The 15786-nt window shown below is 52.5% G+C and overlaps 1 protein-coding gene across 22 annotated transcripts in view; it reads right to left on the bottom strand.

The window, feature by feature from the left end:
• LOC102089333 (sodium/potassium/calcium exchanger 3) overlaps positions 1 to 15786 on the bottom strand; it is a 208563-nt gene that overhangs the window by 104737 nt on the left and 88040 nt on the right. For 20 of the 22 annotated variants that reach the window (XM_065059501.1, XM_065059490.1, XM_065059491.1 and 17 more), the window contains exons 7-14: positions 11018 to 11092; positions 8511 to 8536; positions 6865 to 6918; positions 5189 to 5334; positions 2881 to 3041; positions 2011 to 2287; positions 1443 to 1609; positions 445 to 559 (exon numbers count right to left, since the gene is read on the bottom strand). In XM_065059501.1, coding sequence (XP_064915573.1) covers positions 445 to 559; positions 1443 to 1609; positions 2011 to 2287; positions 2881 to 3041; positions 5189 to 5334; positions 6865 to 6918; positions 8511 to 8536; positions 11018 to 11092 — 1021 coding nt within the window. The remainder of the gene's footprint in view (positions 1 to 444; positions 560 to 1442; positions 1610 to 2010; positions 2288 to 2880; positions 3042 to 5188; positions 5335 to 6864; positions 6919 to 8510; positions 8537 to 11017; positions 11093 to 15786) is intronic. The other 2 variants (XM_065059513.1, XM_065059498.1) reach the window with 1 other exon arrangement.

The following is a 15786-nucleotide window of genomic DNA, read 5'->3' as shown; positions in this document are numbered from 1 at the left end:
CTCTGCGCAGTACTAACAACTTTCTTTTTCTCCTAAAACACCTGTTGCTGGAGTCACAAGGGGGGGGTAAGTTTTCTTTAACAACAGTAGTACCTTCCAGTCCTTATGACTGTGGAGAAAAGCTGGAAAGTGACCTGAAAGACCCTTTTGCTGTGCTCTAATCCATTCTATAACACCGATATTTGAATCGAGAAAAATGTTGTGACTTGTGGGAAGGCCTGAAGTTGACAACAGTGCCACAGCCTGTTCCACCCCATCATGAAGAACTTGTTAGCTGCTCTGCAACAGCAACATAATTAATTTTCCTCTTTGTTCTGCTTTTAAGTTTCAGGCTCAGGAAAAAGGCTCCGTGCGCTGTCGCACTCGGGACACGTCTGCGCTGCCTGAGGAGGAGGAGGGCAGGAGGAAGCTCTCCGCAGGGCACGGCGCCTGCGATGAACCCACCTTGCCGTGCCACGATGAGGCTTGCCATGCAGTCCGGCACGCTGGTTCCAGCTGCCAAGAAAGTGATGCCCATGATCACGTCCGGGATTCCCAGCGTGTAGCCGATGATCGTCACCTAAGGAGATGAAATGAACTGTCAAGCTGTTTACAGGAATTAAAATCGGAGACCAGCTTGGCCCCAGGTGCTGCTGAGACGAAGCGCTCAGTGCAAACTCACGCTTTCTCTAAAGAGAAGTGGTGACAGGTTTTTTATACATTCATCACCTGTCCTGACGCCAAAGCCTCATCATTGTCTGATTCTGCTGAAGAGTACAGACTGCCCCAAAAGAAACACAATCCATGCCGCACTCTTACCATAATCCTTGCGAGGACAACTTACACTTTCCATCCACACACATGGTAACGTGGCCTGCAGCGAGCTGACTGTCTCAGTGACCCAGCCAGTGCTCAAACCTCCCTGTGAACAGGCCAACTACACTTGGATTTCCTTGTGTTCACTTTTATTTACCTCCTTCCTTTAGGATAATGAAGTAGAAATAAGTTCCTGCTGACCAGAGCAGTTGTGCAAGGATTTGGCTGAATGTTAAGCTTTTGTTCACACCCAGTTCAAAGTGTTATCACTCACGACTCTGCCTCTCAAGCTTGCTGGCTCTGGGACATGGAATAGTGATTGAGGCCAGATTCTCACTAGCATCAGCCCTGAGCTCTTTACACTGCTCTGCACGACAAGAAGGTGTTAAACTGCTGCAAGAGTCAGTTTTTCCCATGTTAAAGAGCCTGAGTGAGATTCTAGCCCTGAGTCAAGTTCAAAAGCCATGGCGATTGGCCCCTAGTTTTCTCCTCTGAGTGTAGACAGGTCTAACAGAGATGGAAGCGGAATGAAGGTTTCTCATCTGAAAATTCAAGTGTGTAGAACTTTCTACATGCTTCTGTAAGCTGACAGAAAACATTTCAGTTGCGTGTCCCGGGCTGTGGGGTCTGCTTTCGTTGGTACATACCATCCACACCATCATGTAGGAGAAAGCTGCAATCCAGAGGGTAGAAGAAGCAAAGGTAACCATGAACCACTTTTCCAAATGGGGTTTGTTACAGTTGGGCACTGTGAAGTACAGGACAAAACTCAACGGCCATGTGAAGAGCCACTTCAAGATTTCTATCTTGCCAGCTGAAAAACAAAAAAGGGAAATAACCACAATTCTGGTCTGCTTTAGTCCAGATTGCTGTTACTTTGTTTAATCAGGCAGCTGTTCTGACACTCTAAGCCCTCCAGAGGAGTGAGAGGACCTGTGGCTGCGCCCAGTCAGCAGCAGGACACAGAGGCACCCAGCACCGTCTGTGGTCTCTGCTCCGCATGAGCACCACTGCAGCCAGCTGCCAGCACCACAGCCTACAGCGAGGTACGAGCGCGCCCCACCCCCAGCAAAACTGAGGCCTCGACGCAGACACATCTGACCCACGCTCAGGCAGCTGGAGACACGTCCACCTCAGCAGGCACCGGCGAGGCTTCCTGGCACAGCCAAACGGAGCCTGGCTTTCAGCAACAACACACACGCAGGAGATTCTTACTGGGTAGGTCAAAAGGTGTGTATGGTCCTTCATGGTCTTCATCATCGTCATCTTCCTCCTCTTCCTCATCGTTCTCATTGTTCTCGTTGTCCTCGTTCTCGTTCTCCGTCTCGTTCCCAGCCTCGGCCGCGTCCTCGTCCCACCGCGTGCCGTTCACGCCGCGCTCCGCAGAGCTGCTGGGGCCCGTCCCATTCTCAACCACCTGCTTGATGGGTATTTTGATGGCTACTTCCGACTCACCATTGGTGTAAGTCCTGCTGTTGATCAGCCTTTGTCTCTGTAAATAGAGGCACACACTCTTGCTGAAAGACAGATTTGTAGAATTTATTTCTTTAAGGAGAAAGGGAGGAATGGAGAAAAAGAGGTGTGCAGAGCTCTTTAAAAATTTGGCTTTAAAAGCAAAAGGGATTAATTTTGATCAGGTATAACGTGATGCTTGCTTGCAGATGACTAGATGAATCTCACCCATGCAACTTTTATAAGAGAGCGACCGGGGGCCGTAGAATCGACTCCAGGAACACTCCAAGACCAGGGCCAGGTTAAATGCAGACTCAGTGGAGTGCCGTATTATTAAATAAGTGCTAGCAATACTTATGCCAGATCAATGCAGGGGGCACCTCCTGTGAGCAACAGCTACAGGTAACGTAACAGCATAACCACAGAGCAACTTGAAACCTTCTCTGCTAAAATCTCCGTGGGGAGAGACAGCAAGGGATGATTTAGCAAAGTCAGTGTCAGAAGGATAAGATCTGGGAAAATGTTATCAGGGATACAGAAGGAACACAAGAGTTCCATTTTGACCTAAACACTGCTACCGGAAAAAGCAAATTCGGAGGGAGGAGGGGGGGCGGGGGGAGATAAAAGACACACCTCATTGATTAACATGCGGCTGGCCATGGAGAGGCGTGTTTTGGGCGGGAAGTGGCTGGTTATCATGATCCGGAGCCCAGCCTCAGAGAATGAAAGCTGGTGTGGGTAGGCGGACAGCAGCTCATCCACCATGATCACCGAGGCTTTGCGCTGGAAGTTCCCTGCAGCCAAGAACAAGGAGAAACAGAGCTCTTCTTCCAGCCGCCTGTCCCTCTGCCCCACACGGCCCTCAGGAGAACAATCTGGTTCCAGAGGTCCTCTGCAAGAACCATTCCTTCAGCTACCGACATTCAAAATACAACTCTTAGGTTCTGTCTTTAAATGTCCCACATTTCTACCTTTAAACAAATTGCCTGGTGCCAGCCCTGAGCGTGAACTCTGGGCCAGGACCGGGCCCCAGCAGCAGGGAGGTCTGAGGCCTGCCCCAACACATCGCGCCTTTGCTTCACTAAAAGCAGTGCTGAACACTGGCAGATGTTTCATGACATTGCTGTTCACCACCAGCGCTATTAGTCTTACCGAATAGCATCTCCTTGGCCTCAGTGTTATGTTTTTTCTGACTGAGGAGGTTTCTATGCGCTGGGATAGATAAGTGGGGTCATCCGCATTAAAAAAATCAAACCAGCCAGACAGCTTTTCCTTGTGACTTTTTCCATGCGGGTATTTCCTGCACGGCACTCGGGGAACTGCCCCAAACAGAGAAATACTTCTGATCAATTATTTTTGGTCTTCTCTTCAGAAAAGGCCTCAGAAAACAAACAGCACGGTCTGAAACCCCCAGGCAACCTCTGCAACGAGTGCTGCTTGTGAGCCCACGCTACCAGCTGGTGTGCACAGCAGTGTCACTCGCCGTCAGGCCCCCAGCCAAGTAAACATAGGAACAATTTGCAAGAGAATGAAGCAATCCTTTCGTCTTCCTTCCTCGGCCGGTTTGACTAACCGCAAGTGTCCAAACAAAAAACCCCCAGAGGCTGAGCCGTGTCACGCAAAGAGACGTTCTGGGGAGACTGAAACCAAATCCCACAATCAGAACTGCCTCATTTACGCATAACCCTGAGGTCACTAGGTAAACCTAGATGACTAAGGCCTGAGTTTATGCTCAGAGAGTTTTACCAGTCCAGCTTTACTGGTACAGTGCAGTGACCCTGCCGGCACAGTCTGCTGCTGAGAGCCCCAGGCTGTTCCCAGAACAGCATCTTCCCCAGAGCAGGCACACGGGCCGCACAACAGCCTGCCCGCAGCAGCCAGCAGCACAACAGCCTCTGGTGGCCTCGGAGGGTCTGATGCCAGCAAACAGCCCCCTCTGCATTTCATGTTTACTTGCCTACTGTATACAGACTGTCTTTCAATCACTATCTGCAGTAAAGGAGACCTAGTCTTGTCAATTTGTTTTTAGTCCAGCAAAACAAAAAGGGCAGCCCATCTGCAGGCAGAGTCCAGGACTGCTTTACACAAGATGGAACTCTTTCTCGAGTTAAACCAGGGACAGGGGGTGTGCTACTCCTGATGATGGGTGCTGATAAGTCCCGAGTACTCACTGCACATGCTTGTTGACTATTGCAGAGACAAAAAAATCATCCTCTGCAAATACAGTTTAGCACATGCTTGCAAATGCACACACCAAGCTACCGCTGCTGACCTATGGAGTGGGTCAGTTTTTTTAAGCTGAAGCAATACAATCATTTTTATAAGTGATCATGACTAAAACCAAATGGGAGCAGACTTCAGCCGAAGTGAAATCCACTAAAAGACCATTTACATGGAAAAGTTGTGCGTGTTCAAGACAGCACGTGCAGTAAGAGTGCGCCACCTAGACCCACACCGAGTCCCAGCCCTCCTTCACCAGAGGAAAGTGTGCGCTAGTGCAAGGAGGGCCTTTTCCCAGTTCAGTTCACGATGCCCTGGGATGGAGGTAAATCTAACCGCAGGTACTAGATGTAAACGGGCACGTTCAGCACAGAACAGCAGTGCCCACAAGGCGACTTACACCGGCATGGCTGTTAACAGTCTGGAAAACCAGCCCCTGGGCAGGTGGGCATGAAGCTGGAGAGGCCCGTTCAGCCCGGCACTGGCACAGCTGCAAGAGCCGCCCGGCGGAGGCTGGAGCTGCCTCCGGCAGCACGGCTGCGGTGGCCGGGTCACCACGCCGCGGCCCCAGGCACAGCAGCCACGGCCGTCTGGCAGGGGTCACGAAAGGGCCACCTCCCCACCTGTTTCGTGGCCGGCAGGACAGGAGCAGCCCCGACCGCGCGACCAGCCGGCAAACTGGTACGTGTTCAGAATGATGCGAGCAAGCAGGGTGACTTACTGGAACAGTTACCTTTCTTTAGTAACACCACCGTGGCATCGCAGTTGCTGTTATCATCCATTTCCGTGTTGTTTGCTAAACCGTTGACCATATTTGCAGAGTTCTTTGTCTTCCTTTCAAAGCAGTGATGTATGGTTGAGTTGTACCTGCAAAAATGAAACAAACTCTAGATGTACCTTTGCTCCTTCTACATGGATTTCTCTACACTCTTTCCTAGACTCATATCCTGCATGATCCAACTAAGGGAGGGAAGAAAACCCCTCTGGTTTTAAGGAGATCTAGCCACAGTGTGCCAGAGCTCTGACTAAACTGTGTACAATGCAACCTCCGCACCCAGAGGGCTATGAAAGACACAGACACGAATCCTGAATTACATGTATGCTTATGTATTATGGGCAATAATGTTCCATATAGCAAGTAATGATTACCTGTCACTGTTCAAATTTATTTTTCATCACATAATCACATCTGAGCGTGAGTGTCGTTTTACCTGTGAAGACCCATCACAGGAATACAAGACTATAGGCTACGTTCTGTCTCAACTTTGGGGGAAAGAACAAAACCACATTTTTGTCTGTTATTGTGTTTGGGGTAGCCAGGAGCTGACACAATCGCGAGCTGAGCATCGCGCCCCGATACTCGAAGGCAAGGGCAGCAGAGCACTGTGAGCGGCTGGCGAGGGCCCTGAGCAGGCCAACCGCCCCACCAGATACAGCCAAACGGGCCCGCAACGTCTGCGCACACTGCGGCATTGCCTTCGGAAAACAATCCGCTCTGAACGCCGACATTACAATGGTCCGCTTTGCTGTCAGGCAATTGCTGCAAGGGTGAAGACACCCTTCATGTTGAAGTTTCTACTTATTAGAACTGAGATGAATTCTGACTCGTGCCTCTTCGACCCAGCCTGAGTGTGTTGCTGTTCTCACTGAGAATTTCTCTCACAATATTTACTCTATTCATCATTCAAAAACAAACCTCTACTCTTACTTGCTGAGACAAGACCACTGGTGTGCTTGGCAGCTGGTAGGTTTTGTTGAATGTTCCAGTTTAAATCTGGGTTTCCTTTCCACTGGCTTTTAAAAACAAGGCAGGAGGAGGGAACCAAGAGCAGAACAGACCAGCTCTGCTAGCAGGAACTTGCGTGAAAGAACTCACACGGGTCAGATGCTGAAAAGATCAGTGCTGATGTGCTGTAGTTCTATCATGAGTCTTCAAGCAAGAACGAATTGCTGTGGAGCCTTACACTCTCAAAAAGCAGACTGGAATCAACTGCACGTTTACTTCTGAGTAGAGATGCTACAGCAAAGTCAGAAGAGGCGGCTTGCGGGACTTGCACAAATCTGGTTCCCTGCTCTGCTGCAGAGTTGCTGCACGAGCCTTGGTCAGTTCACACAGAGCAAGATGCATAAAGCATCCACCTTTAGGTGTCTGATTCTCAGATCTGCCCTATGGGGCTAAGCAGCCCCTTCCTACCTCACCAGGATAAACTACAGGTAAGGCCATGACAGGGCAAGGTGCTTTCACCCCTGCCGCGGGGGCTGCTGCTGGCGTGCAAGCTGGGGATGCAGCGGAAGCGCTGCGGCAGCCTGCAGCTCTCATTGCCTCTGCAACCTGCGGGAAAGCTCTGGAGCAAGGAGCCTTACCATCTAAACAAGCCAGGGGCGCATCTGACTTACTTCATGATAACGATGTAGATGATGTACATCAGCACTAAGACCAAGGACTCCCACCTGCAAACAAGAGTGACACAGAAAACGCGTGAGAGCAGGGCACCGCAGTCAGCTGTCGGAGCTCAGCCATCCCGCACCCGTCACACCGCAAACCCGCGGAAAGGCCCGGCCTCTCAGGCTGTCTTAATGCGCTTCTGGAAAAGGGGGTGCACAGGGAAGCGGCTCACACGTCCATGCGTGATGCCTCCTTTGTTTTCTTCTGCTCTTGTTTTGCTTGGCCAAATCAACACACCAGCCAAGAACAAGTGGCTGAACTCAGGTCAGTGACCAAACTGCACCCAGGGAACACCGACAGTTCTGTAAGGGAACTGCGCAGAGGGAGCGGAGCAGCCGTCCTGCTCTGCTTGCATGGGTGCAAAGCGGTCCCTGGGCCCCCCGGGCACGCCGAGGCACCCGCACCACGCAGAGACCCCGCCCGCGGGGCAGCTGCTCCCCGCTGCCCGGCCCCGAGAACGCAGCCGGCAGCATTCCAGCTGCGGAGCGGATGCTGGCAGCTGTTTTCTCCACTGTTGTGTGTCAAGCTACTTAAATCTGTATGAACACAAAATAGAATGTGACTGTTAGAACTTGTTTCTAGGTAAGCTTTCTCATTGACCGAAATGCTGTACACTGTATAGCTCCCTCCAGAAAACTGTTAGTCCTTGTAGAAAACACCCATTATCACATTGTTCTGTACTAAAACTCATGGGCCACTTTCTCTTGAAGGATTTTGAGCCATTGCACTAACAACATCCGTATCTCGTTCCCCGATTCTGACAGCTCAACCCTCAGCTTCTGCACTGATGTGCTTTAGGGGAAGGGCACCGTCAGATACAACTGGGCTCGAGTCCATGCCATTGGAAACAAACAAACACAAAGCAAAAAGAGAAAGCCAAGCTGCTGCAACCTCAGTGTTTCAGAAATCCTCTGAAATTAAACATAAATCCCCTAGCGAGAACAAGTTTAAGAAAACACGCAGCCCAAAAAGCCTGACTCCCCCTAGTGCTTGTAATCTAAATAATACCGGCTGTGAACGAAATCAAAGCTATCGCTGTCGCTGTACCAGCCCTGAGAGGCGCTGAGAACAAAACCATGAAGGCAAAACAACTGAAAGTACACTTGTGTTTGAAGCCCTGCTAGCCTACCATACCTATCACGGTATATTTAACCACATCCATGGGGATATCAACATACATGTTTTATTCTTTCTTTTTTTTCTTTGAATGGGTCATTCGCTCCTTAATCTTGCCTCTGGAGCTTTTGTTTTTTAAACTATTAAAAACCCAAACACTGTAGACATCAGTGACCGGTTCGGTGTCCCCGGCGCAGCGGCCCCGGGCAGCGCCTGTGCCCAGCGCGTCCACCCCGCTGCCGCGGGCAGAGGGCACCGACCGCCGGACCGGGAAACGGCCCACGGGCCTCTCCTGGGCTCTCCAGCTCAAAAACCAGTTATTCGAGCCCACCTTGCGCTGAGGTTTCTCACGCAGCAGGGAACTGCTGCCTGAATTGCCCTGTGTAACCTTTTAGCTTGCCCCTCCTCCCCTGAGGAACTCTACTAATTGCAGCTTTTGTGGTGTAACCAGGGCAAAATCAAAAGAAAAGGATATACTTACCAGGAAACTTTTTCATCATAAATAAACTGTGGAGAAAAGATTTAAAAACAGACACGTTACACACAAAATCACAGCTGAAAACAGCAAAGAGCGGCAGAGCAACCCAGGGCCAGGGATGGAGCTCTGGGCTGTTCTGGCACTCCCCTGCTGCCCAGCCTGTGAACCTTCCAACCCTCAGCTCCTCTCGCCCCGCAGGAACCCCCTCCCAAACACCAGACACACGGGACCTCGTGTGACCAGGGCTGCAGTGGCAGCGAGGCAGCAGCGCTAACAGGGACAGCAGGAGCGGGTCGGAGCAGCGGCTGTACCTGCCCCGAATCCCATGGCGGGTCTCACTGGAGACACGGCCGCTTCCCTCACCTGCTCCTGGCAACGGAGATGCAGATTTACAGCCAGCTCTGCAGCCGCTGTGGAATTTTGCTGGCTAAAAACGGGGCCCAAGGCGTTATTTCCTTACCATCTACATGATCGCTACCCCAGCTGAATGTAACTGCTGTGACAGTCACTTCAGCACACCTGCAGACGGAAGCTGTGCAAAACTCCTCAGGCAAGAGACGCGTGTGCAAGATGCTCCGTGCAGGGGAAGCAACGTGTCTGCGCCAGAGGGGTGCGGGGTGTCTGTCCCCAGTGCCCGCTTGGGCTCTGAGGCAGACGGGAGGTGACCGGCCGGTGGCTGCAGCGCCCGCCCCGCACTCCATGGCCATGGGAGCCGAGGGCTGACACCCCCACGGCCGGTGACACCCGCGCGTCTGTGCAGGGCTGCGCTGCTGCCGTCTCGGCTGCCGCTCCCAGAGCAGGGGCCCGCAGCACGGCTCAGCCGAGTGCGGTCACCCACCTGCCCCGGCTGCGGCAGCTGGAGGGCCGGGGGCCAGGCCGGTGCACAGGGTGCCCGGGAGCACCGCGCTGCGGCCGCACGCAGCAACCCGCGGCCTGGGCAGCCCTGCCGAGCGGCCGGCTCTGCCCCGGGCCGCCGGGGTTCGGCTCCGCCCCCGGGCCGCCGGGGTTCGGCTCCGCCCCCGGGCCGGCTCTGCCCCGGGCCGCCGGGGTTCGGCTCTGCCTCGGGCCGCTCTCAGGTCCAGGCTGTGCGGGAGGCCAAGAGCCGTGTCTGCACGGAGGGAACACATCCACGGCAACGCGTCAGGGAACAGGGAGGGAGGGCAGGCCCGTGACAGCACAGCCCAGCGCTTCCCTTCGGCTACACAGCCTGTAGATAGCGGCTGCTGCGTGACAGCCAGCACCCCGCAACACTTACAGTGCTCGCTGGGAGAAAACATTATGCATGTTGTAAGTTACAGCTCCAGTCACCCTGATCTAACCTGACAAGGCTTGTTTTAGGTTATAGCGTGTTGGCGTGATGGGACATGAAAGCGCGTGCATTGACCTTTCTGATTCAAAATAGCACCTGTCCCACTTCTGTCACTAACGACTGCGACCACGTCCCTTCAAGTTAAGATACACAGGCACCTTCTTCCTCTCAGGGGAAATAAGGACTATCAGTTTTGCCGAGCTCTACAAGAAGACAAGGTGTCTTTACAATATTAAGGCTAAAAACAAAAGAATTGCACAGCGCTGAATCAAGATGAGGTAAAAATGGTAAATGCAGTTTATTTACTACTAATTTGTGATTGAGAGTTCACTCTTTCTTATGAAATAGCCCGCAGCACCGCACAGGTGAGTTTACACAGCTTTGGTGTTTATTACTGCAGCACTACCGTTCCTTTGCTACTGGAAACGGAAGGAGACAAAGCCACACTGATTTACCCAGCAGAATATTGGGCTTTTAAAAGAGCTGCTGAATCTCAGCATTGGCAAGAACACATTTATTTCCCCTCAGGTGTGTTTACGGTTAGTACAGACACCAGTGGAGTACAATTTATAACACAGCACCACAAGCTGCTGTTTAAAATACCGTGAGAGCAACTTTCGACAAGCAGCATCATCCCTCAAGAAAGATGACTATTTCAGCCGCAGCTGAAGTCTCAATGCCCTGATACGGGAAATTACCCCTCTATGGCAAAGCATTTAAGTGCCTTCTAGAAGGGCAGGCAGCAGCAGCGTGGCGGCGGGAGGCGCGCGGCCGCGCCGTGCTGGGCCGGCAGCCTGCGCCCCGTCTCCCCGCCGCGCCACCGCGACCGGCAGCCAGTGCCTGAGAACAGCATGCTGCCGCCGCGCCTGATTCTGCCTTAAAAGGGCAGGAAAGATCCGAGCCACCGCGAAGCCAGGGGTCCCTGCGCTGAGCGGGAGGGGAACTTTCTTAGACTGAAGCAGTGCTTGACTCTGAAAGGAAAAATCCTTATTCGCCATCAAATTGCTCCCTGCACACCCTCCATCTCCTGCCCTCGGGCCAAGCTTTGCTACAGAACCAGGGAGACACAAGGACACTTCTCCACAAGCACAAAACCACACGACTCCTGGAGCCAGGATCTTGGCTACAAGACTGTGATTTCTTAGCAGGTTCCCCGGACAGGTGGCACCAGACATGTGGGCTCCCACCTTCAAAAACTTACCACAATGAGTGCAATGACAGACAGCGTGTAGTAGATCGAGTCTCTCAACAGACTCCATGAGGACAGTGCAACGACCTGGGGAGAGAGGCAAAGAGAGGAGGTCAGCCAGGCCGCCCCCAGCACAAGCACCATGCTAACCGTCTGTGCCTAAGCAGAGCCCGTCAGGCTGTCCCTGTCACTCCGTGCGGGCTGTCCCCGTCACTCTGCACAGGTCTGTGCGGGCTGTCCCCATCACTCTGTGCGGGCTGTCCCTGTCACTCCGTGCGGGCTGTCCCCGTCACTCTGCGTGGATCTGTGCAGGCTGTCCCTGTCACTCCGTGCGGGCTGTCCCTGTCACTCTGCACAGGTCTGTGTGGGCTGTCCCCATCACTCTGTGCGGGCTGTCCCCATCACTCTGTGCGGGCTGTCCCCGTCACTCTGTGAGTGAGTATCAGCCTCTAACTTCATTAACAGTATTGAGAAGGGCAGATTAAATGTGGCGGCAACATCTTCAGTATGACCATACTTTTTGCGGCCCTAGACAGTCCCCTCTATAGCAGCTCCTCCTCACCTCTTTCTTTCCCGTTTCTGGAGCGCATTTCAGGCACTGTGAGTCACATCCTTCCTGCGTGTGAACCACGGGGAGGCCGACGGGAGACCGGCTAATTAACACTCCCTTGAGTCTGGTCCCTGAATGTGTAAATCCATTCTGACCACATCCTCCAGTCTCGCCTGTGCATGAATTCAGTCAAACAAACACTAACTCCATTTTAATTTCTATGATATCTAAAAATAGGTCCTACTTCAGAGTGATAGCAAAAATAGCTTCCCAGATTACTCTGCATATTAACTCTTACAATTTTCCAGAACTGCTGGCAAAACAAAAGCTGTAAAAAGATACTGACCATTCTACTTAAGAACCCCTACAGCCTCTTAATAGCCCGGCTTTTTAAACTGGACGTAATTCACGCCCAGTGTAAAGTCTCTTCATGCAACCATTGACATGTAAGAAACTCCAATCTAAAATAAAAAAGCAGGTGTTTAAAGTGCTTGAGTCGGATGAGATTCATACCAGCTGACAATACATTTCGATGCACACAGAGATAGATGAATGGAGAGCCTTTATGATGGAAATTTCGAAATGCAGAAACCTGGAGTTGGGTTCATAATTCTATTCAGAGATCCTTAATTAAATCTCACATCTTACAGATAGTGGACCCCTTCATTTTGATTGAGCAATCTTTTTAAGACGGTTTATAAACCAATTTGACATTATTCCACTCAGCTTTTGTGCTGCTGCTTAAGGTCCTATGCGCTTTTCTCAGCATGGATGCTGGTGGGGATTTTATAGCTGTAAACTTCAGCTCTCTATAATAAAAGTCACAACTTCTGAAATGAATGACGAGCCCCACGTGAACACTCCTGCTTGCAAGTGTCGCTGTTCTATCTCATGAACTCTCCTGGGTGCAAAGGCTGTCACCGTGCAGCGCAGCGTGCCTGTGAGAGCAAGACCTCTGGGTCACCACGAGCCAAGCTAGCATCTCTCCTCTTCTTTGATACGGCACAATCATCTTGAAAGGAGTCTGCGATATTTTTCCAGGGAATTTTCCTAAATAACACCCGAATGAGCACACTGAGATACAGATGCTTAAAGGCAACTATCTACCAGGGACCTAGTGCGCAACAGGCACACGCCAAAGCACCGCGGGAATCACAAGGACTGGAGGAAACGTGCTCCTGCCTGGGACCTGCGCAGCCTGCTCACGGTTCACAGGCGCCCTGTGGGTCTCCCTGACGCAGTAACTATGGGGCAACTCAATCTGCTTTCCTGAGGGCCTGAGTCATTTAACTGCATCTCTGAGCCACCCGATCATGAGGAAACACAACCTGAGCTGGGAAAGCCATGCGCGTAAGGTGAGCGTGCACTGCGGGCACGAGGAGCTAACGAGCACTGCGGAAACGGCAGGACTTCCAGCCACGGCGACTGTCACGTAGTCTCGTTACAGCCGTCAAGACCTTGAACGCCCGAGCTGTGCCACGTCGTCTTACAGTGACCAAGGACTCCACATAAACCTTAGTGCACTGGAAACACTTCAATTACAGCTTAGCAGTCTGAGGCAGAAAGGAAATCAGAGGCAATCAGCTTAGGTAAAAGCACGGTCAAATTTGAGCTTTGAATCAGCAGCACTGTAAGCCAGCAGAGAGCTGGTCTTTTGGGAGCCGAGCATAAGGAGGCAACTGTAAAACCACTGACTGTCAGGTTACACGTTTCCTCCATTTGAAGGAAGGGCCCGAAATTCAAACCCCAGACAAGGGACCAAGAGCGCCTAGGGCTTTTCCTCCTCTCATGGCCCATTCTTTGAATGGCATTCTTGGCATAAATAACCAGCTACAAAGACTGCCTGGAAGGGCCAGGCTTTGGAAAAAACCTTCCTAATCTTGTTTCCCTGTTACCCTCTGGCAGAGAAGGTCCAGATTTTCAGGCATTAAGAGCTAATAATTTGTTAATGTGGAGAGGCAGGAGTGCTTGGGCGAGGGTGTCAAAAGATTACAGACAATCCCACGGTGATTAGCCTTAAGACGCTACCGAGATCAACAGCAACGTGCTGACAGCGAATCCAGCGCCCGGCGCCTCACAGCCGGACACATCCCCACCGCTCCAGCGGCAGCGTTTCGGGGACCGCAGTCCGCTGTGGGATCCTCACTCACGGACGGGTGTCACTGCAGTAACTCCATGGGTAATAACACCCATATTCGTTGAGGTTTAATTTTACTTGCTCTGCATGAATATAAATGGCAGGTATCTTAGCAATAAACATCATTATCGGATCTTAACGACCTTATGCAAATCCAACCAATCATCCCGAAGTCACAGCTGCTCAGCCGAGCCAAGAATAAAATTAAAACGTCTTTCATGAAACAACTGAGACACCTTCTCCACCAGGTACTTGGGAAAGAGGGAAATGACTTTACTGGATGCAGCAAAACCTGCCTACAAGGATTCACCCTTGTACGCCAGACCATTATGTTAAAGACAGAACTGTGCTTCATTTGCCAAGTTCAAGTTACGAGCCGTTTGTCATCCGTGTCAGTGCTGGGCAGAAATAAGAAGAAAATCTACTTCACCACGCTCAGGTAAAATGTAGAAAATTCCACTGCCTTTACTCGGTTAAATACAGTCTAAGGTTCATTCACATCTGAAAAGTCACAGCCACTAGGGAGATATGTATGTGGAAGAAACAGAAATAAAGGGATTCTTACATTTCCTACAAATGGTGGCACTTAAAAATCACGGAGCTTCTTTGGAATGAGAACCTGTGGGGCAGTTCCTTGGAGCCCTCACATCGTGACAAAGCCTGGAATCGGCTTTGGGGCTGCTGCTGCCACATGCACCACCGCTGGGCGGCTGCGAGGCAGGCGGCCATGGCAGAGCACGGCACAGCCCGCACCCCGGGGGCCGTCCCTCCAGGAGCTGCAACACCCTCACGAGGCAGCAGTTCAGACCAGAGGACTCAAAACGACCCCTCAAATCTTGTGCCGTTCCAGCACCTGTCAGTCTGTATGGAAAAGCAAGAGCAGCCCAACTCTTTTAGCCTGGGAGATCCGGGCTCTGACAGCCGAACGCCCGTGACTGCCCCCGGCGAAGCGCCAAGGCCTCCCTCTCCAGCGCAGCGCTGACAGGGACCACCCCTCGGGGCTCCTCCGTTTCCCTCGACAGGGCACCGGCTCTGCCTTTTAACTTTGCCGTTCGTTATTTTTAGAACTCCTTGCTCAGCTCAGGTAATTACAAGGATTCTGCCACCTGCCTGTTCATCCTCGCAGGTCGAGATATCCATGAAGCATCATATATTAATGTGACACTGCCTTATTTGTATTCATCTCTACATTAACCCAGGCTGCAGATCCGTCTATGACTTTCAGCACGAAGCCGCTGCAGACCCCTGTACATCTCCTGGAGACGTGTCCCCATGCTGCACTGAAGCAGAGCGCTGGCCTGGGACCGAAGCAACGCGGCCATGGTGCTGTGCCCGGCCCTGGTGCTGCGCCCGGCCCTGCGTGCTCAGCCCTGGTGCTGCGCCCGGCCCTGGTGCTGTGCCCGGCCCTGCTGCTGTGCCTGGCCCTGTGCGCCCAGCCCCGGTGCTGCGCCCGGCCCTGGTGCTGTGCCTGGCCCTGTGCGCCCAGCCCCGGTGCTGCGCCCGGCCCTGGTGCTGCGCCCAGCTCAGGCGAGGGGCTCAAGCGCTCTCCCCTCCGTGCTCGGGAGATAAAATAATCTCCTTTTCTCAGCAGCAGCACTGAAGAATAAATGCATGTGGGGTGCAGAGGGACGAGGTCCTTCAGAAACGGGGGACCCACCGCAGATGCACGCTTACCGAGCTGCTGCACTGCATTCATTTATCACCTATATCCACCTCGTCCACATGCAACTCTGTTCTGACAGATTTTCTCTCTGTTTGGCTGGGTTTTGCCCTCGTGTCAATCAGCTTACCAGCATCCGCTGGTTCTGCTCGCTGCTGCACACCCTTCCTTGGCCTGCCCAGCAGCGCGTGGAGGCCTCATTTCCATCAGCGCCATTCCCACAACACCTGGGGCCGTGCCGGAGCGGAGAGGCGGGGGACAGAAACCCCACAGCCAGGCTTCGGCACGGCTGAGAGGGCGGCAAGGTCCTGGCGGCACTCGGACCACTTTGTGACTCAGACACAGCATCAGCCGGGCGGCTCTCAGAGGCTGCCCGTCGCTCCCCAGCCCCGACCAGTGGATGGTTCTCCTGGCATCTCAGCTGCGTCCACGTT

The sequence above is a fragment of the Columba livia genome, chromosome 3 (genome assembly GCF_036013475.1).
Source record: "Columba livia isolate bColLiv1 breed racing homer chromosome 3, bColLiv1.pat.W.v2, whole genome shotgun sequence".
Taxonomy (NCBI): Eukaryota; Metazoa; Chordata; class Aves; order Columbiformes; family Columbidae; genus Columba; species Columba livia.
This window is presented reverse-complemented; position numbering and strand designations above follow the sequence as displayed.